This window comes from Eschscholzia californica, unplaced genomic scaffold (assembly GCF_041429995.1).
Source record: "Eschscholzia californica isolate CP2 unplaced genomic scaffold, dmEscCali1.0.p SCAF_4, whole genome shotgun sequence".
Classification (NCBI taxonomy): Eukaryota; Viridiplantae; Streptophyta; class Magnoliopsida; order Ranunculales; family Papaveraceae; genus Eschscholzia; species Eschscholzia californica.
Genome location: NW_028238461.1, coordinates 55,705,863 through 55,733,520, shown reverse-complemented (window position 1 = coordinate 55,733,520; position 27,658 = coordinate 55,705,863). Strand labels below are relative to the sequence as shown.

General features: G+C 35.9%; 3 protein-coding genes across 7 annotated transcripts; 1 reads left to right on the top strand and 2 right to left on the bottom strand.

Annotated features, from left to right (window-relative positions):
* Positions 1–1,296: 1,296 nt before the first annotated feature.
* On the top strand, positions 1,297–4,492 carry LOC147546491 (histone deacetylase HDT1-like). The gene is made up of 8 exons (XM_086673434.1): positions 1,297–1,577; positions 2,374–2,441; positions 2,531–2,741; positions 2,867–3,075; positions 3,564–3,650; positions 3,746–3,833; positions 3,914–4,052; positions 4,177–4,492. The coding sequence occupies exons 1-8, from the start codon at positions 1,553–1,555 to the stop codon at positions 4,238–4,240; spliced, it is 891 nt and encodes a 296-aa protein (XP_086529560.1). The 5' UTR covers positions 1,297–1,552; the 3' UTR covers positions 4,241–4,492.
* Positions 4,493–6,658: 2,166 nt separating this feature from the next.
* LOC147546490 (splicing factor U2af small subunit B-like) lies at positions 6,659–10,833 on the bottom strand. 3 transcript variants are annotated; one of them, XM_086673433.1, is made up of 5 exons: positions 9,385–10,833; positions 8,744–8,912; positions 8,518–8,644; positions 7,916–8,418; positions 6,659–7,796 (listed from the first exon to the last, which is right to left on the bottom strand). In XM_086673433.1, exons 1-4 carry the CDS (start codon positions 9,619–9,621, stop codon positions 7,935–7,937), a joined length of 1,017 nt encoding a protein of 338 aa, XP_086529559.1. In that variant the 5' UTR covers positions 9,622–10,833; the 3' UTR covers positions 6,659–7,796; positions 7,916–7,934. The 3 variants fall into 3 exon arrangements, with proteins under 3 accessions (XP_086529559.1, XP_086529558.1, XP_086529557.1); XM_086673432.1 differs by having other exon boundaries at positions 6,659–7,041; positions 9,385–9,910; XM_086673431.1 differs by having other exon boundaries at positions 6,659–8,418; positions 9,385–9,887.
* A 6,742-nt stretch (positions 10,834–17,575) lies between these two features.
* On the bottom strand, positions 17,576–20,601 carry LOC147546489 (splicing factor U2af small subunit B-like). Of its 3 annotated transcripts, none has more exons than XM_086634337.1 (6): positions 20,201–20,601; positions 19,826–19,912; positions 19,667–19,748; positions 19,349–19,475; positions 18,766–19,256; positions 17,576–18,639 (listed from the first exon to the last, which is right to left on the bottom strand). In XM_086634337.1, exons 1-5 carry the CDS (start codon positions 20,435–20,437, stop codon positions 18,785–18,787), a joined length of 1,005 nt encoding a protein of 334 aa, XP_086490463.1. In that variant the 5' UTR covers positions 20,438–20,601; the 3' UTR covers positions 17,576–18,639; positions 18,766–18,784. The 3 variants fall into 3 exon arrangements, with proteins under 3 accessions (XP_086490463.1, XP_086490462.1, XP_086490461.1); XM_086634336.1 differs by having other exon boundaries at positions 17,576–17,953; positions 20,201–20,587; XM_086634335.1 differs by having other exon boundaries at positions 17,576–19,256; positions 20,201–20,587.
* Positions 20,602–27,658: the final 7,057 nt, after the last annotated feature.

Genomic DNA, 27,658 nt, shown 5'->3' with positions numbered 1-27,658 from the left:
CTTTCACAGACTTTCATAGACAAATTGTCCCGTAGACATTTCAAGACATTTCGGATGACTTATTATAGACAACATGTGTTCATAGACATTTTCAAGACATTGAGAGTTTGTAGACAAAATGTCTTTATAGACATTTCAAGACATTTGATCCAGGACATTTTAAGATCTTGAGTCCATTGACAAAATGTGTAATGCATATTATATTTGTGCTAATCAAAAATATATTTTTCGACTTTTGTAGACATCTGTGAATATTTGTGGACATTGACGGATATTTGGTAGACATTTATTATTTTAATATTATTATTGTTTAATCATATGAAATAATATATTTATACTAACATATCAAAAATATATTTTTCGACTTTCGTGGACATCTGTGAATATTTGTGGACATTGATGGACATTTGGTAGATATTTATTATTTTAATATTATTATTATTGTTTAATCACATGAAATAATATGTTTATACTAACATTTCAAAAATATATTTTTCGATTTTCGTAGACATCTGTGAATATTTGTGGACATTGATGGACATTTGGTAGATATTTATTATTTTAATATTATTATATTGTTTAATCACATGAAATAATATGTTTATACTAACATTTCAAAAATATATTTTTCGATTTTCGTAGACATCTGTGAATATTTGTGGACATTGATGGACATTTGGTAGACATTTATTATTTTAATATTATTATTATTGTTTAATCACATGAAATAATATATTTATACTAACATTTCAAGAATATATTTTTCGACTTTCGTGGACATCTGTGAATATTTGTGGACTTTGATGGACATTTGGTAGACATTTATTATTTTAATATTATTATTATTGGTTAATCACATGATGGACTTCAAATGTCTCTTGTTTTTTGAAAGACATTTTGGCTTCCAAATTTGTCCCAAATCCTTCACAAATCCATCAAACTATGAAGTCCACCAAAGTATGAGACATTTTGGAAGACAAATCGAATGCCTCGGACTTTCATAGACTCTCAAATGTCTGGATTTGAATGCCTCAGACTTTCGTGGACTCTCAAATGTCTGGATTTGAATGCCTCAGACTTTCGTAGACTCTTAAATGTCTGAATTTGAATGCCTCGGACTTTCGCGGACTCTCAAATGTCCGCGAAAGTCCCAATCCAATACCCCCCTAACTTACACCCCCCAATAATGTTAAAAAATAAACACCAATGAGGCCCATTTCCGATTTCACGCCCCTCCATGGACACCGTGAAATTTTTTAGCAGTCAACGTTTCCCTCGATCACCCAGCGGTAAATCGTACGCGTCAGATTTTCTGTACTTATTTTAATGGTTAGGATCATAAAACGTTATGTGGCGCGTGTAGTACAATATCGCCTTAGGGTTTCGCTGCACTCCCTTTCAAAATTTCCATTTACGAACCCTAGTTGTTTGAACTTCATCTCTCTTATAAAATCATATTTAAGCTCGTCGAGGGTTTAAAGGGTTCTCCATTCTCTTTTCACAGAACCTTGCTTTCCTCTCTCTCTCTCTCTATCTCTCTCTCTATCTCTAGATGGCCTCTACAATGGAATTTTGGGGTAAACCTTCTTCGTTATCTGTTCTTTACGTTCATCAAAATATTAGGGTTTTAGCAAGAACTTATGAAATTATATGGTTCTTTAGATGATTCTTTGTCTAGTTGAAAGTTGATTGTCTTCGTTGATCGAAACTGCTTCTCAAACTTATGTTTCTTGTGATATTTGTTTCCATTGTCTTGATTACATGAACAATAATTTGATTTTTGTTATTAAAAGATTTGATTTCTAAGTTTCTAGCCAATCAGTGGTTCTCACTGTTTATTTCATCCAATTTTGACTACATTTGAACGATGAAAGCTTCGAGTTATGATTATATTGTTAATGTTTTAATATATCTTATGGTTCATTAGTCTTCATAATGGCAGAGTGAACAATTATGGTTCTGATTGAGTATCTTATGGTTAGAATTGTTCGGTTTAAGATCGATGGTGAACGATTTCGATTTTTCTTTGTTGACAAGTATATATTTCAATCCATGTTTTCTTTTCTTGATCATAGTTGACTGAAGTATGATAATTGGCATTTGAACATGTGTATACATGCTCCATTCCATCAATTTTAACAGTCATCTTGTCGAATCTGATATGGTTATATTTATCTTTCCCTTTGAACACCTATTAGCCTGGTCTCTGTAACGTGTCTGCTTGATTTGAACAATTTTGATGGTCATCTTGTCAATTTCTGAATATGGATATGCCATTTTCTTATAAATTATTATCGGCATTCTAGTTTTGCGCATTGATATTTTGCCGATTTGGGGGGTTTGAGTAATTCAAAATTATTTTTGATTGAGTAGGTGTTGAAGTCAAAGCTGGGGAGCCTCTTAAGGTTGAAATTAGTGACAAGATCTTGCATCTGTCACAGGTTACTATTTAGAATTTTGAGAACTTCTATTTGATTTTTGAAAATTAACACATTACATAATATTATATTCTGAATGCATTATTATACAGGCATCACTTGGTGAGACAAAGAAGGAGAAGGGAAATGAATCAATTCCCCTCTTTCTAAATATTGATGGTAAGAAGCTAGTTATTGGAACCCTTGCTCCGGAGAAGTGCCCACAGATTACTTATGACTTAGTTTTCGAGAAAGATTTTGAGCTCTCTCATAATTGGAAACATGGAAGTGTTTACTTTTGTGGCTACAAAGCTACCCCAGAAGGTAATGAGCGAAGAGTTTTTTTACTGACACTTTTGTGAAGTTGGTAATATTTTGCACGAGCTTTATTTGTCTTTTTTTTTATCTAGTTGTGTTGTATTAACTTACTTGAAATTTTATGTTTCCAGATGATGATGATTCAGATTCTGAGCAGGGTCTTCCTATTGATGTCAAGGAATTTAGGAAGGAATTGAAGGCGAAAATCGCCAAGGAAAATAAAGAGTTTGAGGAAGATGAGGAAGAGGATGATGATTCCGAGGACAGTGATACTGAGGACGACGAATCTGAAGAAGATGGTTCTGATGATGATTCTAAGGAAATCAGCTTGAGTGATAAGGTTTTTATACACTACCTATTTTCTTAATACCTTTTATATTTTGACGGTCTTAGCGAGTGAATATCTATTCTTACATGTACTAATTTAGAATACTCGAACAGTCCATAGTAGTGAAAACCATATTTTAGAAAAGTATACTCGTAATGTGCTAATAATTAACGTTAGTACTTGGGAAGCACAGAATGTTTGGTCTGCCGACCCCACTTCAACTAGTATATTTCGGTCCTCTAGGCTAGTTGCCATGTTTACAGTATTAATCTCTTTATTGGAGTTATCTATCCTGGACAGCATATGTAATAAAATACCGATAAGTTATCAGAAGTAATTTCATGCTTCTAGATTTCTGACTCATTCTCACCCTCTCAGTATGCCTTTTCTACTAGTTGGATTTTGGTGTACTTGTTTCTTTGTTTAAAGTGGTTGTAGTTTCTTTTCTATACAATATGTTGCTTCTTTCCCTCTGAATATCCACTTTTTTTTTTGTGTAGTATCTAAAAGCTATGGTCGATGATAGTGATAGTGATGAAGAGGAAGATGACAGCTCCGACGAAGAAGATGATCCTACTCCAAAGAAGGTAATGTATAGTTTATAGAAAGTTTTGAAATTACTGAGTATCCCTTAGAAACTCTCTCTCGCTCTCTCTATATATATCTATTTGCTTCACTGTAGGTTGAGCAAAGCAAGAAAAGATCTGCAGATTCTGCGACTAAAACTCCTACAGAGAAAAAGGCTAAATTAGTTACTCCTCAGAAAACTGGTAATTTTTTCATTTGATTTTTCTTGTCGCTTCTGGCCTTGTTTTGTCGGCCGTGGCCAATTCCTCGGATAATTTTGTAGGTGGTGATAAGAAGGGTAGCAGTGGGCATATAGCAACTCCTCATCCTGCAAAGCATGCTGGAAAGACTCCTGCAAACAGTGACAAATCAAAGCAATCCCCTAAATCTGCAGCTTCTGTTTCATGCGGTTCCTGCAGCAAGTAAGTTCAAACCTTATTGCCTCTTGAGGATTCCGATGAAATTTAACCTTAAGTCACGGGGTATATGATTGTAGTGTTGCTGTGTACTTTCTGTTTCTTGACACTTTGGTCTTTCTCATTTCAGGACTTTCAACTCGGATAAAGCACTAGAGTCTCATTCAAAGGCGAAGCACAGTGCTGCAAAGTGAAGGACCTATCGTAGGAGAGTTCAGTAGCATTAGGTATATATAATATTAGGGAGAGATTCAAGTAGGGGAGAAAAAGATACTCTTTGGTTGGAAGGCAATGAGTTTAGGGGTAGTAGATGGAACAAATATGGTTTTGAACAGGGTTGGATTCGATGGATCACTTGGCATATTTTATGTTATTTAGTGGGTTTTTTGTGGTAATATGAACTTAGCTTTATATTTCAATGAATATCGAAAATGAAACTTCAAACATGTTGCCGTTTTAAGTTGATATGAAACCTTTTCTTTTGTTCTGAGCTCTATGCAAGCTTGACCTCAGGTTTTTATTTTAATTTTACATGCAATTTGTTAGTTCTATTGTGTATCAGCGTCTACGGTTTTTCTTTTCTGCTGTCTTTCTATCACGACAAGTGAATCCTTGATTATCAGTGACATGCCTAGTTAGTAGTAGCAATTGGAGTCCTTCAAACAAAGGTCAGTGTTTTAGGGAAATAAGGGGTAATAAGTTTTCAGGGGAAATATAACTTTTTTGTTTCTTCTGTGTTCTAATAGTCATCCTTAATATTTTTCAGTTTTTTTATTTCTACTTCAAACTTAGGTTGTGTTTGTTTTTTCTTTGCGAGTCTGAATCTGAATTACTGAATCTGAATTGGTTGAACTGAAATGGCTGAATCTGAAAAATCTGAATTATTTTACATTAAGATGTTTGTTTTTCATATCTGAATAATTAAATCTGAATTATGGCTTTGACATTTATACCCTCATGTATCTTTCTTAAAAGAAAAAAACCCTAATTTTTCTTAACCTTTCTCCTCCTCTTTCTGCTCACTCTCTCTCTCTACCCTACACTCTCTCTACACAGCATATCAAAAACCTAAAAAAACCCTCACAGATCCGGTTGATTGAAAAACCCTCTCTCTCTTAAATAATGAACACATAACTACTCTCTCTTCTAGACAGTAGATATGTGGACTGGTTTTGCTAGAAAACTCTCACAGATCCGGTTGAAGGTCGTGGATGAAAAGCTTTAATGGATCCCTAGGGTTTCCCTCTCTCTCTCAAATAATGAGCACATAACTACTCTCTCTTCTACACGTCGTGGCTTAAGGTCGTGGCTGGTTGATTGAAAAACCCTAGGGATCCAAAAGAACCCTCACAGATCCGACGAAGTTTCACAATCTTTTCTACAATGGCTTTCGTGGAGTGGTTGTCTCCGTGGTGTTTCCTACGTGGTGGTGGTAGTGGTTTTCGGGGGTGGTGGTCTGGGGTGGTGGTATATGGTGGTGGACTTTGGTGGTGGCCTGTGTTGGTGGTGGTCTGTGTGGTGGCCTGTGGTGGCGGTCTGTGGTGGTGGCAGTCTGTGGTGGTGGCCTATGGTGGTGGTGGTTTGTGGTGGTGGCCTGTGGTGGCAGTTTGTGGTGGTGGCCTGTGGTGGCGGTCTGTGGTGGTGGTGGTTTTTGGTGGTGGTGGTAGTTTTGTTTTAGTGGTGGTAGTGGTGGTGGAGAAGAAAGATTGTTCTAAATTATATGGGCATAAATGACATTTTACACTTTTCAGAATTTATTTCTTCTTTCAGACTTGTTTTGAAGTCTGAATAAAATGGGCTCTAATTCAGCCAATTCAGACAAATGCATGATTCAGCTTAATTTTCAGATTTCACTAATGATAAAAACAAACACCTGGAATCTGAATTGGCACCCAATTCAGATTTCAGATCTGAAAAATTAAAAAAACAAACACAACCTTAGACAGAAAGAAAGAGAAGAAAAGAAGGGAGACGAGGGAAAGAAGAGAGAGGAGAGAGAAAGACGTCGCCGGCCACCTCCGGCAGGCGGCTTTATGCTGCCACTTTGAGGGGTATGTTTTTGGTGGGTGTTTTTTGAGTTTTTAATCTTTTTCTTCGGAAACTTATTTTCCCACAGCACTCAACTCATACAAATAAGCATTTCATGTGAAGCACATGAAGTTAGTGACAAAGACATAAGAAAAGATTGGAACCTAGCTTGGGATGGGTCAGTTGTAATGCTATTTAACTTGTCCACTGGGTAAAGTGGAGTGATGGATAGCCTGGTTGCTTGGGAAATATTATATCTAGAGGTCAAGTGTTGGGAAAATATTATGTCTCTGAGCTCAAGTGTTGGGAACCTGGTCAATTGAGCCAACTGGTTGTTCGGGCAAGTTAAGGCTCGAACGCTGGTCTCTCTTAACGGAGAGAGATGTACACGAGACTGCTCAACCAACTTGAGGTTCACATAATAAAACATAAACCAGATAGACTCCTTAAAGGATGAGGAAAGAACCATCGGGTCATGGGGTCCTTCAACCAATAAACCCTCTTCGAAGTTCCGAGGTTCAATTCTGAAAACAAAGTTATTTAAAACAAGATTATTTTCAAGGATCTCTTATAAGCCACTAATGGAACACATAATCATGATTTCTTTTAAGCTAATAATAGTTTCACTTAAAATAGCAGACTCCACTACAAACTGCAAACAGACTTTGAACTCATACTAATAGTTTTTAGTCATGAAAAGCTAAAACAAAATGCATCAAAAACAAGTTTGTCAAAGATAAAGTCATCCAGAATTCCAATTCCATGAAAAGATAATACTATTGCACTCTGCTGTCGAAGCTCCCATCCCCCGTTCACTGAAAAAAAAGATCACCTGCAAGAACGAAAATATGACCTGCATATTTGTTTGTAAGGTTGAAACGATCAACTGACAACTCCCTTCAGAAGGTGCAACATCTGTTAAAATCCTGCATACTCAGTAGTAGTTCCCTGCTGAAACGAACCCAACCTGTACAAAAATTTCATGGTAAGCATCTAATAGTAAACCAGGTCTCATCCTCAGAAGCAGGGATACCTGCACCTGCAAAACTAGTAAAAGCAAGTAAGATGGTTGTTCTCTGGAAAAGAAAAAACAAAACGCATATATCCTGCTTGGAACTGCAGGAATGATCGTTTACTACCGTGTCGATGTTTGGTGGAACTTGAAGACCTGTGGTTATAATAACAGTTTCTGGAGAACATTTAAGAAAATGTAAAATGAACATCAAGTACGAACCTATAAGCTACAATCAGTGATATTTTGACAGTCTTCTTGCACAATTCAATTGAATCATATGTGCAACCTAAAACTTTAGGAGTTTAAGTTAAATCATGCCAAGTTCCTCGTTTGAAAAGATGCAAGGAGAAGAAATTGATGATGCAAGAAAAACCCTAGTAGACAAACCCTTCAGGAAAACTGTCAAGTCACACAAAGCATAGACACGTCGTAACTTTAGGAGTTTAAGTTATATTAACAGTCAGAGGAAAAATCTAAGGTCGACTAAACAAAATGCATTCAAGTAGGTTTCATGATATGTTAGGGGAATTTTTGGTTTTACAAGGGGGTCTGGGCTAAAAGAAGGTAAGAGGTAGGGTAAGTTAAACCTCAGGGAGCTTAAAAGATGCACTTAAATAGATAGACCCTGCACTTTTGAGGTGTTAAGAGAGGAAAAGTAAAAGGTTTTTCTACATCCCATTTCACAGAAGTGTTAACCTGCACACCACCTGCACAGGGGAAAATGGGGCTGTGAGCTATATTAACTATATTTGTGGTCTCTATTAAAATTGCGACCCTTGGACTAAGACAAGCAAGAGAAACAGTGCGAGTAGATGAGGTGACAAACCCAAACAATGCCGATTAGATCAGTAGTCATAGCCTCCTCCCTGTGGAGGCAGTGGAGGAGGAGGTGGAAGCTGTTGCTGCTGATCATTATAATGCTCTTCATTCTGCTCATATCCATCACGATCATTGTTATTGTCACTAGTCCTGTTATCGTTTCTGTTACCAGATTCTGCCTGTTCCTTTTCTCTGTTCCACTGCTCAATTTTAGCCCTTCTCTCTGCACTATTATCCCTGCCTGGCGGGCTCCTATTCCTTCTTCCAGGAGGAGTCCTGCTTCTCCCTCTCCTATGTCCAGGGCTCCGGCTTCTCGGCCTCCTGTTTCGATCATCACGATGACGATGATTTCTGTCATCATGTCTGCCGCCATAACCACGACCACCACCACCACCACCACCACCATATGGGCGCTCATCATGGCCGCGATGCCTTTGAGGACTTCTGCTTCTGCTTCGACTACGACTGTGCCTATGTCTATATCTTCCAAATAATTGTCGTCTCAGCTCCCTGTAACGAAATAAAGGAATTAGAAACATAAATATTATGCTTATCCGATGATTAGTCTAACTACTAAGTGGGAAAAAAGGATATTAGAAAGAAGTTCACCTGCTAATCTTTTTCAGATGCATGAAGTTGCAATAACCACCTCGATTACATGTATTCTCGTCATATTGTCTGCAAGTAGCTTCACGGAAGTCCGTTACGGGAGAAAAGTCGATAATAATGGGACGCCCTGAAACACATTTCCCAATTGTCAGCGGGCGAACATGGAAAATAGATCAACCTGCATATAATCTAAATAAATATAAACATGAACACTAGAGGGATTGACCTGCATAAAATCTTCCACTCAAATTCCTTAGGGCTTCCGCAGCATGTTCTTCTTCTCTAAACTGAACATAAACATTACCCACCATATGGTCAGCCAAGTTGTCGCAAATGTTCAAGCTTTCAATCTCCCCGTACTTGCTCAACTCCTCGAACAAATCCTCATAGAAATCCTACATTTCACAAAAGAAAGTTCAAATAATTTAGTACCCAAATTACCAACTAAATGCAAGCAATATCCAGCCCCCCGCCCCCATATTTTATACTAAATTAGACTGATACAAGAAACGGTACGCGATTATCCTAGCTTCTCCTTCTCACAGTTAGGTCTATTACTTGTATTTATAAAGACAAGTACCATAATATCTCAGTTAGGGGAATTTCGATAGATTTCTCTTGAAAGGGGAAAGTTTGATGAGATGTATTAACTATTAAGAAGAGTAAGTTCCAACCCAAACCCTAAAAAGGGGTTGGTAGGTTAATAAAATACAAAGGGCCCAAATACAAATCCAGATCAAAACGAAACCCTAAATCATCTTCGAAAAAAAACAAGACTTGATCAAATCAGTTATTAATTCCTATCAATTCAAGATCATAATAAGACTAGTAAGAAGAAGAAGAAGAAGAAGAAGATAGATAGTTAACCTCGTAATGTTCCTGGATCTTGCGGGGATCGACGGCTTGACCTTGAGGATCCATACCAGGGGTAACCATATCAGGTCTCTGATACATGTTAGAAAGAAGCAAAGTAGGGCTGATGCTAGGTCTGGTATGAAGTCTGGAACAACGATCTCCATGTCTACAAGCTCCAATTTTGAAGTAAAAAGGACAATTTACCCTATCCTTTTCTGTACCGAATATCGAAGCCAAGTGCTCCGCCATTAAAATTAGGGTTTCGATGAACAGGTAAAACACGAGAGGGAGTAGATCGGAAAACAGACAAGTACTGGTAGTTGAGATTGGGTTATGAAGAGGAGGTACTTTGGGCTATTTAGGGTTCCACTTTAACTTGTTTTCGCACTATAAATAGTAAAGAACCCTTTTGGTGTACCGCCTATAAATAAAAAGAGTTTATTTTTTATTTTTTTTAGAATACATCAAGTTTACGACAATTTTAAAACCAATAGTGAAAGTGAATTCGAAAAACTAGAGCCTCAAACCAACCAAACCCACTCAAAGTCAAAGTCGGTTTGGGTTTAACCAAATTGAACCAAGTCAGTTGGCCTTTTGATCAGCTCGACTTAGTCATTAATTAATAAGGCTACACAATCCGCTTCCCGGGACTCATATTTGAACCAAATGTGGGAGAAACAAAGATTTCTTTCTCCACATGAATGTACATGTGAGAGGAGAGAAAAACTCTTGTTTCTCTCACATGCGGTTCATACGGGAGTCTCAACAGGCGAGTTGAATGTACGTTTTGTAAAGTAAATTTCATGACCCTTGTTATTTTAACTCGTAGTCAAAATGGTTGGATACCAACCACAGTTCAACCACCATGGTCACTCTAAATCAATTTTGTTGTATATTTATTCTATTATAGTTGAATGAGTGGTTGTTTGTGTAAGAAAAAACGATGTATGCTCTGATGTATGCTCTTGGGACATTCAACCTAGTTCCGAAGACAAAAGACCATCAAGTTGAGTTTATTGAGTTAAATGAACACCCTCAAATCATATTAATATATTATAACCCCAACTCTCCAAGAACTAGTTTTACAGAAGGAAAAACTTGTTTATTTTTAGCCATGACTGCTTCGGATTTAGGTGGTAAGAAAATAGTCCTTGTTACTGGAGCTGCTGGTTTAACTGGTACCCATCTCTCCCTATATCTTACTTTGTTTTTTTTGTAATGTGTTGGACAAGAAATAGGTTGAAGTAGATATGTTGAATTTTGACCAGGGAGATTGGTGTTTAAGAAATTGAAAGAGAGATCAGATAAGTATGTGGTAAGGGGTTTGGTTAGATCAGAAGAAAGTAAGAAAAAGATTGGAAGTGGGTTATCAGATGATGAAGAAGAAATATTCATTGGGGATATTAAAGATGCCCAAACTCTAATTCCTGCTATGAAAGGAATTGATGCACTCATAATTCTAAGAGCAAGTCCAAAGGGGAGGGGGCTGACTGCTGAGGCCCTTATTTCAAATTAAGGGCCCAGCCCCCCGGTATGTACCCTTGGACTAACAGCCGGCCCCTAATACCCCAACAGATCGTTGGGGAGCTCCCAACGATCATGTTGGGGGATGTGATCCCACCGTTGGATCACATCCAACGGTGAGATTTTTTCTTCTGTAAAAGAAAAATAAAAATAACTCATTAATTTAAAAACTTAAAATAATCCAACACATTTTTTAAAATCTCACGCGTCGGTTCCCTAATAATTTTCCAACTTTAGAAAAAAATATTATTTCGAAAATAGTTACAACAAGTGTTTCGTACATACACAAAATCACAGAAGTTCTTCGTACACCCACAAAAAATCCACACACGCGTTTCCCACATACACATATTAAGAGTCCCAAAAGAGTCTGTGGGTTGAGAGGCTTAGCCGAGGCCTTTAAATTTGAATGAAAAAGTGAAATTAATGGCCCGGTCGCCCAGGACCGGCTAGCCTTGGACTTGCTCTAAAAAGTGTTGTGCCAAAGGTTAAACCTGGGCCTAGTGCTAACAGAGGTGATAGGGCCGAGTATTATATTAATGAGAGATGGTTCTTTCCCTGATCCTATGCCTATAAACAAGGAAACAATCCTCAACAGGTTCTCTGTCTCTCACTTTATTTATCCAATCTGACTTGTCTATATCTGAATCTGACTCGATTTATTATCTTATTTGTCTGAATCTGATTTGCCTTACTCTCAACTCCCAGGCAATAGAAATTTCAGATAGCCTTTAGTATAGACTTATTTTATTTCCAGACTCCAATGCATATAAAATCAGTCCCATGACCAACCAAACATCATGAGTTAGTTGAGAAAAAATATTTGAAATATGACTCAAAGTCTTTTCGTCACTTCCTCAAGCATCAATTCGATCTCCTTGAACTCGGGTTTTGATTTGTCACTCGCCACGAATCGGTTTATAGTACCATTCAATTCTATATGGCTCCAACCAGGCGGTTTCTTAATGCCTTTCTTCTCCATTACTTTCCTTATTCTTCCTGCATCTTCCCATCTTTTTGCATCTGTAAACATGTTCGATAAAAAAACATAACGAGCTTCGTGATCAGGGTCTAATTCGAGAAGTCTTTTACCTGCAATCTCACCCACTTCCTTATTTCCATGGATTCTACAAGCACCCAGAAAAGATCTCCAGATTATCGAGTCTGCATCAATCGGCATATTCATGATAAATTCATAAGCTTTCTTTCAAATACCCGTTTCTTCCTAGAAAATCGACCATACAACAATAATGTTCAGTCAATGGTTTGATCTTATGAATCTCGAGCATTGAATGGTAAATTTCTTCACCTTCTCGGATTAGACCTCCATGACTACAAGCACATAAAATACCCACAAACGTAATCTTATCACTTGAAGTAAGATGGACTTTCATAGTTGATGTCGTGAACAATTTTGAAGAAGGATTGGGAATAAGTTCCACATTTGCAGGAAAAGAAAATACATCGAACTTAGTTAGAAACTTAGAATTAATGACAACAATGCAGTAAGTATTGATTCATTAGAACCTGGGGAAGAATATCATTCACGTAGTAACAATTTATTTATTTTGCAGCTATGTAGACCCATGTCACCTAGTAACTGGCTTATAGGATGACTTACAGTACCATTAAGAAAATATTTGAAGCTACAAAAATATAGAATCTAATAGCAACAGATGACCAAATCCTTCTGTGAGGATGAAAAGGAAATACCATTCCTAAGAAGTAAGAAACCAGAAATGTTTGCAAATTGGAAAATGAAAACAAAAAGACATAACAAAAACATAGAATCTTAGCATCAGATGACCAAACTTTTAAGATTAAAACTGGAAATAAGAAGGGAATACCATAAATATCTCCTAAGAAACCTACAAATGTCTCAAAATTGGAAAATTAAAACTTTAAATATAAAAACTTTTAAGATTAAAATTTTAAATATTAAAACTTTTAAGATTAAAACTTTAAATATTAAACTTTAAATATTAAAACTTTTAAGATTAAAACTTTTAAGATTAAAACTTTAAATATTAAAACTTTAAATATTAAAACAATACATATTAGTAGAACTTTTAAGATTAAAACTTTAAATTTTAAAACTTTTATAATTAAAACTTTAAATTTTATAACTTTTAAGATTAAAACTTTAAATAATTAAAACGAAAGTTTATATTTACTTAAAAACTTTAAATATCAAAATAAGCAAGGGCCGCCATGATAACTTCTTGGGAACTATGTAGACCCATGTCACCTAGTAACTGGCTTATAGGATGACTTACAGTACCATTAAGAAAATATTTGAAGCTACAAAAATATAGAATCTCATAGCAACAGATGACCAAATCCTTCTGTGAGGATGAAAAGGAAATACCATTCCTAAGAAGTAAGAAACCAGAAATGTTTGCAAATTAGAAAATGAAAACAAAAAGACATAACAAAAACATAGAATCTCAGCATCAGATGACCAAACTTTACCCTCTGTGCAAATAAGAAGGGAATACCATAAATATCTCCTAAGAAACCTACAAATGTCTCAAAATTGGAAAATTAAAACTTTAAATATAAAAATTTTTAAGATTAAAATTTTAAATATTAAAACTTTTAAGATTAAAATTTTAAATATTAAAACTTTTAAGATTAAAACTTTAAATATTAAACTTTAAATATTAAAACTTTAAATATTAAAACTTTAAATATTAAAACTTCAAATATTAAAACTTTAAATATTAAAACTATACATATTAGTAGAACTTTTAAGATTAAAACTTTAAATTTTAAAACTTTTATAATTAAAACTTTAAATTTTATAACTTTTAAGATTAAAACTTTAAATAATTAAAACGAAAGTTTATATTTACTTAAAAACTTTAAATATCAAAATAAGCAAGGGCCGCCATGATAACTTCTTGGGATCTACAATTCGTGGTTTGGCAACAAAGGGTTTCTTGCATAAGTGGTTGTTAAAGAACAGTTCAAACATTGTTTTTGTTTCTATGTGTTTCTGATACCAAATTTCTTATCATTATACCGTCAAAAGATGAACTAGAGCTATAGGTTTTAAAGAGCTTTTGTTTTAGATGGTGAAAACACCCAGCACCAAAGCAAGAATTTGAATATTAAAACTTTTAAGATTAAAACTTTAAGTATTAAAACTTTTAAGATTAAAACTTTAAATATTAAAACTTTTAAGATTAAAACTTTAAATAATTAAAATGAAAGTTTTTATTTATTTAAAAATTTTAAATATAAAAACGAAAATTATATTATTTTAAGATTAAAATTTTAAATAATTGTAGAGGTAGAGAAGTACGTAAGTTATTACTTGTTAGGAAGAAAGAAATGACCCTTGTGGTGAAGACCAAGTAAGAATTTGTCTACCTAAACAGTTGGATATTTAAATTTGACTAATTTATGAATAAATTTGTCTCGAAAAAAGTTTCTGGGTCAGATCTTCCATTAAAAATTCTTAATTTTCTATAAAAAACGAATAACGCGTTCTTTCAAAGTTCTTAAATAAAGGTCTGAACCAATAACACAATACTTCGAAGTTCTTAAAAAAATGTCGAAACCAATAACGCTAAACTTCAAAGGTCTTAACAACTTTAAAGATCTGATAAAAGTTCTGAGTGATAGGTTGATGTCTGATGAGGGGCCAAATTAGAAATAAAAGTCTGAACCAATAACACAAAACTTCGAAGTTCTTAAAAAAATGTCGAAACCATTAACGCTAAGCTTCAAAGGTCTTAACAACTCTAAAGATCTGATAAAAGTTTCGACTGATGGGTTGATCTTCCACTTGGTTCTTCTTCCTTTAAAATCTCTCTTGTGATGAAGGGATTTCACACTTTAAACAAAATTGTAGAGATTAGGGAAGAAGCCCAAATGGGGACCATAACCCCTATTTATAGACTTTTATTTTCAATTCGTCTCCTCATCAAATTAGAATTCACTTAATGGTCTCTACACTTTTATACCATGACACTTTGATACCTAATGGTCAAATCAATCTATATTAGACCACTTTACGACTTGACAATTTACTGAGATAGCCATACACATGTCTATGCATATGTGAGCCCACACATGTTGAAATTTCTTCCAACAGAATAATCAAAGTAAATATAATACTTTCAACAAAAAATAAATAAATATAGAGTCTCAAAGTATTGCTTGTGACCTTTGCAAGAAACGAGAAGAAAAAAGACAAAAAATAGAAGAATTTTAGTGGCAATGACACTTGAGCCCATGATCTCTCAAGTCTCATCATATGATGCAAAGAACAAACCAGACAAACTACTGATTATAAATTGCCTAAGTTTCAACCTCCAACTTAATGTAAGAAATATAGGTGATGGCAAATGACTAAAAATCACAGTAGGCCCCTTGAGGTGGAGGGGCCAATGCGGGCGTCCAGCCCGCACTTACCCATCCACGGGCCTGCCTCTGTATTGCAGAGTATACAATTTGAAATTAATGTGTATATTTGTATGTAGTTTACCGAAATGGACAACTTAAAGGAAGTTGTTCCTAAGGGTGTACTCGAGTCGAGCCGAGCCGAGTAGTAAGATGTTCAAACTCGGTTCGTGTATTTGACTGTCGAGCTCGAGCTCGAGCTCGTTCGAGTAATTGTCCACTTGTTCAAGCTCGGTTCGTATAAGTTTGAAAGAGCTCGAGCTCGAGTTCTTTTAAGTTCGTTTATCAAAATACTTCAAGTGAAAACTTTCTAAATTATCAAAATACTTCAATGATTATTTGTCACATACAATAATAATGATTAATGATTCACATTCCGATAATTTTTTAATGGTTGATATTTCATGTACAAGTTTCAATACTAATACGTAATTATGTACTACAATATTATTAGAGTATGTTAAACGAGTTGTTCACGAGTAGCTCGTGATACATTAAAGAATGATCAAACTCGGCTCGTTTACATAAACGAGCATGATTGTGGGCTCGTGTTAAGTTCGTGCTCGTTAATATTCGAGTCGAGCACGAACAATAGTCGAGCACGAACAATAGTCGAGCTCGAGCAGCTTGTTAAGAGCTTAGCTCGTGTACACCCCTAAGCCTTGTTCCTCTTCGAGTTATGATTTTTTAATTACGATATCTTCTTGGTAAAAGACAAAGGTGGGACTTGTCAAATGAAAAATCTTCATAAGATGGGATTGCTCTTTGTAAGGGTTTTCATCTTATTTTATAAGTTTCTAAAATTTTCAATTTCAATAAAGACTCCCTAATAACGGACACTCCCAACCTAAATTTAATTTGTTATGCACATGTGTGACGTACATATCTCAAATTTTGAATGCGTTTCTTAATTGTATTTTTCTTATTTCGAAATATAATATTTAAGTTTAAAAGTTATCTAAATTTTGAGCGGCAGAATTTTAAAAAGAATTAAAAAAAAACTTAAAACAGACAAGTCCCAATCCTATTGGGTTCGTTATTATTATAAATGTAACTCTCCAAAACGAAGATTCATTTTTTTGTTGTTGAATTCGTTAATGTAGGATAACATAATATAAAAAATTAGAAACTAGAAAATTGTTCTAAGAATTAAACTGTATCACGCCTATGATCGTTGTTTGTATTTTTTTTATATATTTTGGTTACTTATTAGTTATTTAGTTCAATATATCAGTGGTCGGATAAAACCACTTCCAGCTTATTGTTCCAAATACATTTACTGGTTTTACGTATCAAAAAGCACTTTCTACAAAAACTACCAAACAACCAATTTAGCTTCTTTTAAGCACTTCGCATAAATTGCTGAAGCAGCTGTAGAAAATTTAAGCTTTACCAAGTGAGGCTTAGCCTTTTGATCAACTCGGCTTCACTCAACAATTAAACTAAATTTCGTTAGCGGATGTTATTTTAACTCGTACTCAAAATGGTTGGCTACCAACCACAGTCGAAAGATCATGATCACTGCCAATCAAATTTGTGGTATATTTATTTGATTATAGTTGTATGAATAGTTGTTTTGTCTAAGAAAAAAAGAATTTCTCTGGGGACATTCAACTTAGTTCCGAAGACAAAAGACCTCCGGAAAAATTGTCAATCTAATTTAAATCAAGTGGAGTTTATTGAGTTAAATGAACATCCTCTCTCTCTCTCTCTTGGGTTTCAAGGCACGGACGCCCTGAGGGTTTAGCTCGAAACCCAAGAGATAGGAGGAGACGAAAAGAAATGGGGAGTGAGAGAGGAAGAGCAAGTAAAGATGCGGTTAGAGATGGTGGTTGTGGTAAAGTGAATAAGATAAATGATGAAGTGGAAGTAATTTTGCGAACTTCATGCGTCCAGTAAATCTCGTGTATTGCTAATGTCCCAAAGCACTTGCGCAAAGAAATCCTGACCTCTTTCATCTTGCAGGTTCTCCGTTCTCGTGCATATTGTCTTGCACACTTAGCAGCTTCACGCGTACTTGAGAAATTTAGTGCACTCAGACTGAGCCTTTTGTGTACCGTCTAAAGGACCAAAAAGCTCAAAATCTAACTTCTCTCCACGTAACAAATGGTTTATCGATCAATTATACATGTCCATCAACTATTATAAAGTCGCATAGTCCCCCATTGTTTAGTTGGCTACGATGACCAGGAACTAGAGTTGTGTCATAGTTATCTTTATAAAAACACTTGCATGAAGAATCAAGGACAACTAAAAGGATCTAAAAGGATGAGAGCAAAAACAGTACTAGGATTACTAACCAACAGAATAGAGATATTTCTCAACAAAATGAACTCACACAAATAGTTTTGTCACATTAAGTGAAGTGAAATGCCTTTCAACAAAAAAAAAAAAAGTAAAGTGAAAATGCATGAAAAGTCTGTTCAGATAAAGTCTTCCAGAATCCCAGTCCAAGAAAGATAATGCTCCCACACTCTAATGTCGGAGCTCCATCCCCAGTCATGAAAAAAGATCACCTGCAAGAACCAAGGATAACCTGCATATTTGTTTGTAAGGTTGAAACGATCATCTGACAACTCCCTTGACAAGGTGCGTCATCTGTTAAAATCCTGCATACTCAGTTGTTCTCTGCAGAAACGAATCCAACCTGTAAAGAAATTTCATGGTAAGCGTCTATATTAAACCAGGTCCCATCCTCAGAAGCAGGGATACCTGCACCTGCAAAACTAGTAAAAGCTCGTAAGATGGTTGTTTTCTGGAAAAGAAAAAGGTTGAAACTTAAAAGGAGAAATCCTGTTTGGAACTGCAAGTTTACTACCATGTCGATGTATGGTGGAATTAGTAGACCTGTCGTTATATAACCTGACAACAGAAACCCCTACACGCTACAACCATAGATATTTTGAAACATTCCTTCGCAATTTAATCAAATCCAGAACGCAACCTAAACAATTGGTTCATTTTAAATGTTGGTTACTGGATTCAAAATTATAGGTTACTCTAATAACGAAGGAAACACATTATTTGTGCATGAACTCAAGGGTAGAAAGTCTAAACTTCTAATGAAAAGCTAGGTCACATGGATCAACATGGTGGATGGAGAAGTCTAGGTTTCGTCTAGTTAACAGAAGGCACGCTCAAGTTCATTATACATGTGGGGACAAAGTGGTTCTCGGCCACTAAAGGAATATGATGATGGGTAGGAAGGCTGAACCTCAGGCCTTCAAAAAGACATTCACTTAAACAAACAAATCCTGTATAGCTCTGGTTTCAGGGAAGAAAAGAAAGGTTTTCTACATTCCCATAACACAAAATTGTGAACCTGCACACCACCTGCACAGTGGAAAATGGGTTGTGAGCTTTGTTTACTAAATTTGTGGTCTTTACTAAGTCTAAAAGAGTAACCTTTCTAAGGACTAAGGAGTACGGCAAAAAATAATATCAAAAGAAGTGACAAACCCAAACAATGACGAGAAAATCAGTAGTCATATCCTGCTTCCTGTGGAGGTAGTGGTGGAGGAGGAGGTAGCAGCTGCTGGTGTTGCTTATGATCTTGATACTGCCTTTCGTTCTGCTCATATCCATCACGATTGTTGTTATTATCGCTGGCACTGTTATCATTTCTGTTACCAGATCCAGCTTGTTCTTTTTCTCTGTTCCACTGCTCAATCTTAGCCCTTCTTTCTGCACTATTGTCCCTTCCCGGTGGGCTCCTATTCCTCCTTCCAGGAGGGGTCCCGCTTCTTCCTCTCCTATGTCCTGGGCTTCGGCTTCTGGGCCTTCTGTTTCGATCATCATGATTCCGGTGGTTTCTGTCATCATGTCTACCACCATAACCACGACCACCGCCATGTGGGCGCTCATCATGGCCGCGATGCCTCTGAGGACTTCTGCTTCTACTACGACTGTGCCTGCGTCTGTACCTTCCAAATAGTTGTCGCCTCAATTCCCTGGAACGAAATTAGACAAACAACTTGAGCTATCTGTGGATTATTCAGTTGACTAAATGGAAAAAAGAATAAGAAATCGTAAGAAAGATCACCTGCTAATCTTTTTCAGATGCATGAAGTTACAATAACCACCCCGATTACATGTATTCTCTTCATATTGTCTGCAAGTAGCTTCACGGAAGTCCGTCACCGGAGAAAAGTCAATAATAATGGGCCGCCCTGAAACACAGAATTATATTTATTTACTTATTTAGTGATGTTAGCCAAATGCAGAATACGGGAAACAGATACACTTCGGAACAATCATTATAAACCCAATGAAGATGGAAAAGAGCATGAGCTTAAGCATATTACAAATATTGGTAGTGCCAATCTCAACCTAATGAAAATGAAAAAAGAGACTTATTAACCTGCATAAAATCTCCCACTCAAATTCCGCAGAGCTTCCGCAGCATGTTCTTCCTCTCTAAATTGAATGTAAACATTACCCACCTACAAATAATGATTAAATGGATTACATTCGAAATTAAAACATCACAATGTTACCCTTGAAAATTGAAAGAATTTACCATATGGTCAGCCAAGTTATCACAAATGTTCAGGCTTTCAATTTCCCCGTACTTGCTCAGCTCCTCAAACAAATCCTCATAGAAATCCTACAATTTTTTACCAAAAAATAATCTAATTAGCTAATCAAAGACATCTCCATTATAAGTGATTTAGTTCCCATTACATTTAATAGATTGGTTTATACAAAAATGATATCACATTATGCAAGCTTCTACTTATAGTGACAAAAACCCATATGGTAGATTCAACCAAAACCCTAATATCTGCCTCAGCTAAGTAGATTAATTGAGCACAAACCTAAAGCATAGTTTAAACTTTCAAAATCAGATAATCAAGTATAATGAAGAAGAGAGGGAGACAGAGAGGGGAAGGACCTCATAATGCTCCTGAATCTTGTTCGGATCGACAGCTTGACCTTGAGGATCGATACCAGGGGTGACCATATCAGGTCTCTGGTACATGTTTGAAAGAAGCAAAGTAGGGCTGATGCTAGGTCTGGTATGGAGTCTGGAACAACGATCTCCATGTCTACAAGCTCCAATTTTGAAGTAAAAAGGACAATTTACCCTATCCTTTTCTGTACCGAAGATCGAAGCTAAGTGTTCCGCCATTAAAATTAGGGTTTCGTTGAAACAAGATAGAGATCAGCGAAAGGCAGAGAGAACGAGTAGTAATATTCTCTGAAGTAGAAGAGGTGGGGCTTTTAGGGTTTCACTGTACTTTTTCGAAAACGCCTCACTAGATTTCCCACAACAAATAGTGAAGTTCTTTTGGTACCGCATAATTTACGAAATCCCGACATCTGTCATCCTGCGGTCCTCATGCGTCATTTCCATCATTGAGATTTACAAATTTAACACTCCAATTTTTGGCTTATGGGTCACTAGTGGAGCCCAATTCGTAAGAGAAAATCAGAAAACTTTTAAAGACGGTCCTTATTACTACTATAGGCGCCCTCTACAACCACAACTTTGGGCATATGGGCTTCACATAAGATACCTTCTTTGAAGCATGCTTCCAGCCTTTCCCCTCACCAAGAAAGAATTTCGAACAATTTCGTTTTTCTGGATATTAACTACGATAGTATTTCTTTCATCCAAAAAAAAAAACTACGATAGTATTTGAACCCTTACCGAAAGAGGTGGAAACTGCTTATTTATACTTAAATTCAATAAATCCTGCATTTGAACTTCCGCGGGATCAAACCTGAACCTCAGTGATGTGGAGTAGATCCACTAGAAACTCGGTTACTCGTTGTTGACAATTTTGGACAGACTTATAAATATTGGATCATCAAATGTCTCAACAATACAAAGACAACTGCTTGCAAATGGTCCACACTTTGTATTGGAGAAACCCTATTGTGGTTGAAATGTGAATATGCCATAAGATTCTCGAAATTCATGTCCATTTTACTCATTCCCATTTGTTTTTTGTTCTTGTTTGTATAATAGATATCTGGTCCTTATTTATTTATCTAAATTTGCATCTCTTGTATTACTTGATTTTGATCTACTTTGGATAGAATATAATACTAATATGTATTCTGATTTTTTTTTGGTTGAAAGATATTTATTCTAACTTAGATTTTGTTTGTTTTTTTTTTTCAGATCTGAAATCTGAATTGGACCACAATTCAGATTTCAGATGTTTGTTTTTCTTTTTTAATAAAATCTGAAAAGTTGGCTGAATGGATTGGAAATCTAAATAGATATTTATTCTAACTTTTTTTTTGTTGAACTAGATATTTATTCTAACTTAGACAAATAACTTGCTCATTTTTCTCCCAACTTAAAAGAAACATGTTTTTTTTGCCTCACTTTGACATCAAGTCTAATCCAGACTCTTAAAAGTCTAAAAGAACAAGAGAGCAACCCCCGACACAGATAGACAAAATAGTAAATTCTCTTAAATTAGACCGCAAGAACGAAAATATTTTAGTGATGGTAGGGAAAGGAACTATTGATTCGACAGTGACTTTCACCACAAGCGATACCCTTCTTTCTTTTTCGCATGAAAAGTCTTAATGGAGAAAAAGCAAGCAACGTTGTTATCTTTCAGGATTTGTCCTAAATAAAAACGAATCATAAAGAATAAAGTAATTTCAGCTTCTTTTTAAACATATTAGCAGTACGAAAGAAAGAAATGACCCTACCACAAACAAAACAAATAGAAAAAGAAAAGTTCACCTAACTACTTTTTAGTCAGTCATGCTAATTTGGAGTATGGTGGAGGAAAAGACATCACCATATTAAAAAACTTGCTATTGTGGCGGCTAAGTCGTTGATATACATATAGATTTATTTTGTTTTGGATACTTGTATTGACTGAAGTGTCGGTTAAAACAAAGTTAGACGATTTTACCCTCACCTTTCGATTCTTCAATTATGAGGTAGAGAACCAATGTAGCAGTCAGTGGTTTCTTTCTCAATGTCAGTAAGAAAGTTGAAACAATTTTGGTTAATTTGAGCCAACTTGCTCACACTTCAACTAATCTACAAGACCTAATGCAACGTAAACATGTAAGTGTAAGTAGAGTGTTTGTTAAAAGTCAGAGAGAGTGTAAGTGAAGTGTAAGTTTGTTAGTAGAAGGAGAGGAGAGATGAGGGTGCCTATATCATTTGTTATTAGGTTGTTATAACCGTTTTCTCTTTCTCTCTCTAGCTAAACTAGCTTCACTGAATCTGTATAAGTATGAGCTACTAGCTCTTGAGATGATTATGAATAACAATTCTCTCATTAATCGATCTCTCTCTTTTCTCTCTCTAAAGCTTAGTATGAAATCTCACATGGTATCAGAGCGTCTAGGTTAAGAATTTTTTTTTTTTTTTTCGAAATTCAAGCTTCAATAATGGAGGCCGAGAGTTCAGATCGATCAAATTCATCTTCTTCAATCTCTAAATCTCATTCTCCAGCTTTGAATATCACGAATTATATCTCCGATAAGCTTGATGAATCGAATTTCCTGGTTTGGAAAGATCAATTTGAAGCAATTCTTATCAGCAATGATCTATATGGATTTGTTGATGGATCTGTTACTAAACCAGAGAGTTCGATCATTGATTCAGAAGGAGTAAGTTTACCTAATCCTGATTATATCAATTGGAGGAAACAAGATAACTTCGTCAAATCTTGCCTAAAAGCAACTTTTTCGAAGTCAATTTCAGCTGATGTTCTAGGTCTTCAAACATCTCGAGAGATCTGGAATTACTTAGAAACAGTTTATACAGAGGAATTTGAAGCTAAACAAGATCTTCTTCGTCGTCAACTCCAAAATACAAAAAGAGGATCAGCTTCTGTAAGTGAATACCTTCGTAAACTCAAATCTCTTGCTGATTCATTAACTGCTGTTAGAGATAGAGTTTCTGATAGAGAGATGATTCGAATCATCTTGTCTGGTTTAGGTAAAGAATTTAATCAATTCATAATTACAATTAACAATCGAACAGATAATATTACACTTCCTGAACTTAGATCTAAGCTTCTTCATCATGAGCAATGGCTTTTGAGTCAAGATCAAGATGATCAATTAGCATATTATGTTAAAACTTCTCAAAATAGAAAACCTAATTCATATTCAAACACAAATTCTTATAGATCAAATCAGTCTGGCTCAAAATTCAACCACAATCAGCCTTCAAGACAATATTCCAACACAAATCCTATGAAATCAAATGATTCTCATATTAGAACACAAAATTCAGCCTCACAGTCGAATTCACATTCAAATATAGTCTCAAATTCGAACACAAATTCATATTCTACCACAAATCGAAATTCAAATACAAATTCAAATTCAAATACAAACTCAAGTCAAAATTTACATAATCAAAAGGCAGTTAACTTTGATTTTTCAAGTATTCCTTGTGGAATCTGTAGAAAGTGGGGTCATCAAGCTTATAAATGTAGATTTCGATATGAACAAGATAAGTATGCTCATCCTCAAGCCTTTGCTGGTTTACACATATCAGAAGATGATAAGATTGATGAGAATAAACAGGAAGAATGTAATATTGCTATTGTTGAAGAGTGTTTTACTGCTTCTGTCAAATCCAATTGTGCTTCAGAAGGTACTTGGTTAGCTGATTCAGGAGCTTCTAGCCATATGACCAATAACTCTAAGGTACTGTCTTCATCTCAACCTTATTCAGGTTCTCAATCTGTTCTAGTAGGTAGTGGTAAGTCAATTCCTATTACTAGTTCAGGAGATGTTCAAATACAATCCAATTCTCATGATTTTTGGTTGAAAAACACTTTAGTAGTACCTGAATTAAGAAAGAACCTATTATCTGTATCCAAATTCACCAGAGACAACCAATGTTCAGTGGAGTTCTTTCCATGGGGTTATGATATTAAAGACTTAGCTACTCAAACAATTTTAACAGCTGGTCTTATGCTTAATGATTTATATCCTATTGAATTTGACACTATTATCTCTCATGAAGAAGCATATGTGTCAAGTGTTAAGGGTTCCTTAGTCTTGTGGCACAAAAGACTTGGGCATACATCTAAAGGTATTCTTGAAGCACTTCATAAGTCTGCACAAATTACTCTTGATTCTTCTGAGTCTTTAGGAGTGTGTGAATCATGTCAATTAGGTAAGAGCAAGGCTCAACCTTTTGAACTGTCATCTAGCATTACTCCTACTCCTCTTCATATGATTCATTGTGATATTTGGGGTCCTTCTCCTATCACATCTATCTCAGGAGCAAGGTATTATATTCTATTTGTTGATGACTATAGTAGATATTTTTGGATTTATCCTATGAAGCTTAGGTCTGATAGTCTCAACTGCTTCAAGCAATTCAAGTTGACATTTGAAAAGCTTCTTTCAGCTTCTATTAAGGTCTTTCAAACAGATGGGGCTCCTGAACTTTCTAAAGGAGAGTTTAAGAAGTTTTTAGATGCTAATGGTATTTCTTTAAGATGCTCATGTCCCTATACTCCTCAGCAAAATGGTAGAGCTGAGAGAAAGAACAAGCAAATTACTGAAATGGGGAATACTCTAGCATTTCAAGCTTCTGTACCAAAAGAGTATTGGTTTGAATCATTTGATACAGCCTCCTATATTATAAACAGATTACCATCAAAGGTTCTAGATGGAAAATCTCCTTATGAGGTGTTATTTGGTCATGTGTCTGATTTTTCAATGCTCAAAGTGTTTGGATGTGCTTGCTATCCACACTTAGGAGCTATTAGAGAAGACAAATTGAGTCCCAAGTCTGTGAGATGTGTCTTCTTGGGGTACAGTTCGATTTATAAAGGTTACAAGTGCCTTGATATGAGTACTGAAAGAATATACTTTTCGAGACATGTGGTTTTTGATGAAAGTCTCTTTCCATTTGATAGTGATAAGGATTCTTTATCTTGTCCCAGTTCTCCATCTCAAGTGGTGCTTCCCATTATCACTACAAATGATTCTCCAAGAGGTTCAGAAGTATCATCTTCTTCTTCTGCTTCTCAGCCTACTGTTTCTTCCCAAATTCAAGAAGATTCACATTCTTCATCTCATATTGATCCTATTACAGAGAACAGTGATACTTCCTCTTCCTCTTTACCTGTTCAGCCTATTCATACTATGACCACAAGATCAAAAATGGGTATTCATAGACCAAAGTATTTGCCAGACTTTGTTTCTCATTTCTCTGTGTGTCATCCATTACCTCAGGCATTTGTTAGTCTCTTAGACATTCCTCCTGATCCTACTACATATAAGGAAGCTTCTAAGAGTCCTGCCTGGTGCCAAGCTATGCAAGAAGAGTATGATGCTTTACAGAAAAATGGTACTTGGAGCTTAGTTCCATCTACCCCATCTATGAACATTTTGGGTTGTAAGTGGGTCTATAAGACCAAATTGAAGTCAGATGGGACTATAAATAGGTACAAAGCCAGATTAGTGGCAAAGGGGTTTCATCAACTAGATGGCTTAGACTACTCTGAGACTTTTAGTCCAGTAGTTAAGTCTTCTACTATAAGAGTGGTGCTCACAATGGCTGTTACAAACAAATGGTTGATTAAGCAATTGGATGTGTCCAATGCTTTTCTCCATGGAGTACTTGATGAAAATGTGTTCATGATGCAGCCACCTGGTTTTATTGATTCAGAGAATTCTTCTATGGTTTGTCATCTTCACAAGTCTCTTTATGGCTTAAAACAAGCTCCTCGAGCTTGGTATACAAGATTCTCTGATTTCCTTCAAGAATATGGGTTTATTAGGAGTTCTACAGACCATTCCATGTTTGTCTACACAATGGGATTGGATACTCTTGTTCTTCTGCTCTATGTTGGTGACATTATATTAACAGGCTCTTCTTCATCTGCTATTCAAGCTCTCATTGACACTTTGGGTCTTGAGTTTGCTATGAAAGATTTGGGATCACTTCATTATTTCTTGGGAATTGAGGTTAATACTCTTCCTAACTCTAATCTGTTGTTAACACAGCAGAAGTATACTTTGGAACTTCTTCAAAAGGCTGATCTTTTGGATTCAAAGCCAATAGCAACTCCTATACCCTTTGGTAAAAGATTATCTGTTAATGATGGTATACCATTATCTGATCCAACACTCTATAGAAGTCTTGTTGGTGGGTTACAGTACTTGACAATGACCAGACCTGATATCTCTTTTGGTGTCAATTATGTGGCTCAATTCATGCATTCTCCTACTGATATTCACTTGCAGTTGGTTAAAAGGATTTTGAGGTATCTTAAAGGTTCTTTGGGATCTGGTGTTCCAATTTGTGCAGGAGATACTACCTCTCTCAAAGCTTATAGTGATTCTGATTGGGCTGGGTGTGTTGACACTAGAAGGTCTACTTCAGGCTATTGTGTATTCCTTGGCTCTACTCCCATTGCCTGGTCTTCTAAGAAGCAACCAACAGTGGCAAGATCGAGTACAGAAGCAGAGTATAAAGCTTTGGCCTTTGCCTCTTCTGAACTTCTTTGGATTTCTTATGTTCTTAATGAATTGGGAATTCATCACTCAGGCACATTTGAACTTTTTTGTGACAACATGGGTGCCAAACATCTTGCTATGAATCCTGTGTTTCATGCTCGAACAAAGCATGTGGAGATAGACTATCATTTTGTTCGAGAATTGGTAGCTTCAGGTGTTCTTCATTTGGAGTTTGTTTCTTCCTCTATGCAGCTTGCTGATGTCTTCACCAAGGGACTTGCTAATCCTTTGTTTCGGTCTCTACTCAGCTCCTTGATGGTGTTTCACTCTACTCCAATCTGATTTCTCTCTGTTCATCAGCTTGAGGGGGAGTGTAAGTGTAAGTAGAGTGTTTGTTAAAAGTCAGAGAGAGTGTAAGTGAAGTGTAAGTTTGTTAGTAGAAGGAGAGGAGAGATGAGGGTGCCTATATCATTTGTTATTAGGTTGTTATAACCGTTTTCTCTTTCTCTCTCTAGCTAAACTAGCTTCACTGAATCTGTATAAGTATGAGCTACTAGCTCTTGAGATGATTATGAATAACAATTCTCTCATTAATCGATCTCTCTTTTCTCTCTCTAAAGCTTAGTATGAAATCTCACATATCCAAATAATATCATTGAAGCGTTGTAGCGCCCGATCTCAACTTATCATCCTTGCGAGAGATGCCCATTTACGCGACATAAATAGATTGGTGAATATGAGCTAACATGCCCTGTCATTCCCCCAAGACACTTGGACAGTGGATACAAAACTTGTGTTTGTGCTAATGTGTCTCGAAGCGGTCGTGTGGGGCCACTATTGGATCGACACGCCTCGTTGTGAAACACCAGAGATGAACTTACATTGACTAGCTTACTTGGTTGTTTTCTCGATTGTATGCGAGTCAAGCAAAAACTAA

Coding starts and splice junctions, on each gene's coding strand:
- LOC147546491 (XM_086673434.1), top strand. CDS start 1,553: ATGGCCTCTACAATGGAATTTTGGG. Junction 1,578..2,373: donor CTCTACAATGGAATTTTGGG/GTAAACCTTCTT, acceptor TTGATTGAGTAG/GTGTTGAAGTCAAAGCTGGG. Junction 3,834..3,913: donor AGTTACTCCTCAGAAAACTG/GTAATTTTTTCA, acceptor ATAATTTTGTAG/GTGGTGATAAGAAGGGTAGC.
- LOC147546490 (XM_086673433.1), bottom strand. CDS start 9,621: ATGGCGGAGCACTTGGCTTCGATATTCGGTACAGAAAAGGATAGGGTA. Junction 8,913..9,384: donor AGATCCAGGAACATTACGAG/GTTAACTATCTA, acceptor TGTGAAATGTAG/GATTTCTATGAGGATTTGTT. Junction 8,645..8,743: donor GAGTGGAAGATTTTATGCAG/GTCAATCCCTCT, acceptor AATGTGTTTCAG/GGCGTCCCATTATTATCGAC.
- LOC147546489 (XM_086634337.1), bottom strand. CDS start 20,437: ATGGCGGAACACTTAGCTTCGATCTTCGGTACAGAAAAGGATAGGGTA. Junction 19,476..19,666: donor GAGTGGGAGATTTTATGCAG/GTTAATAAGTCT, acceptor TCTGTGTTTCAG/GGCGGCCCATTATTATTGAC. Junction 19,257..19,348: donor CATCTGAAAAAGATTAGCAG/GTGATCTTTCTT, acceptor ATTTCGTTCCAG/GGAATTGAGGCGACAACTAT.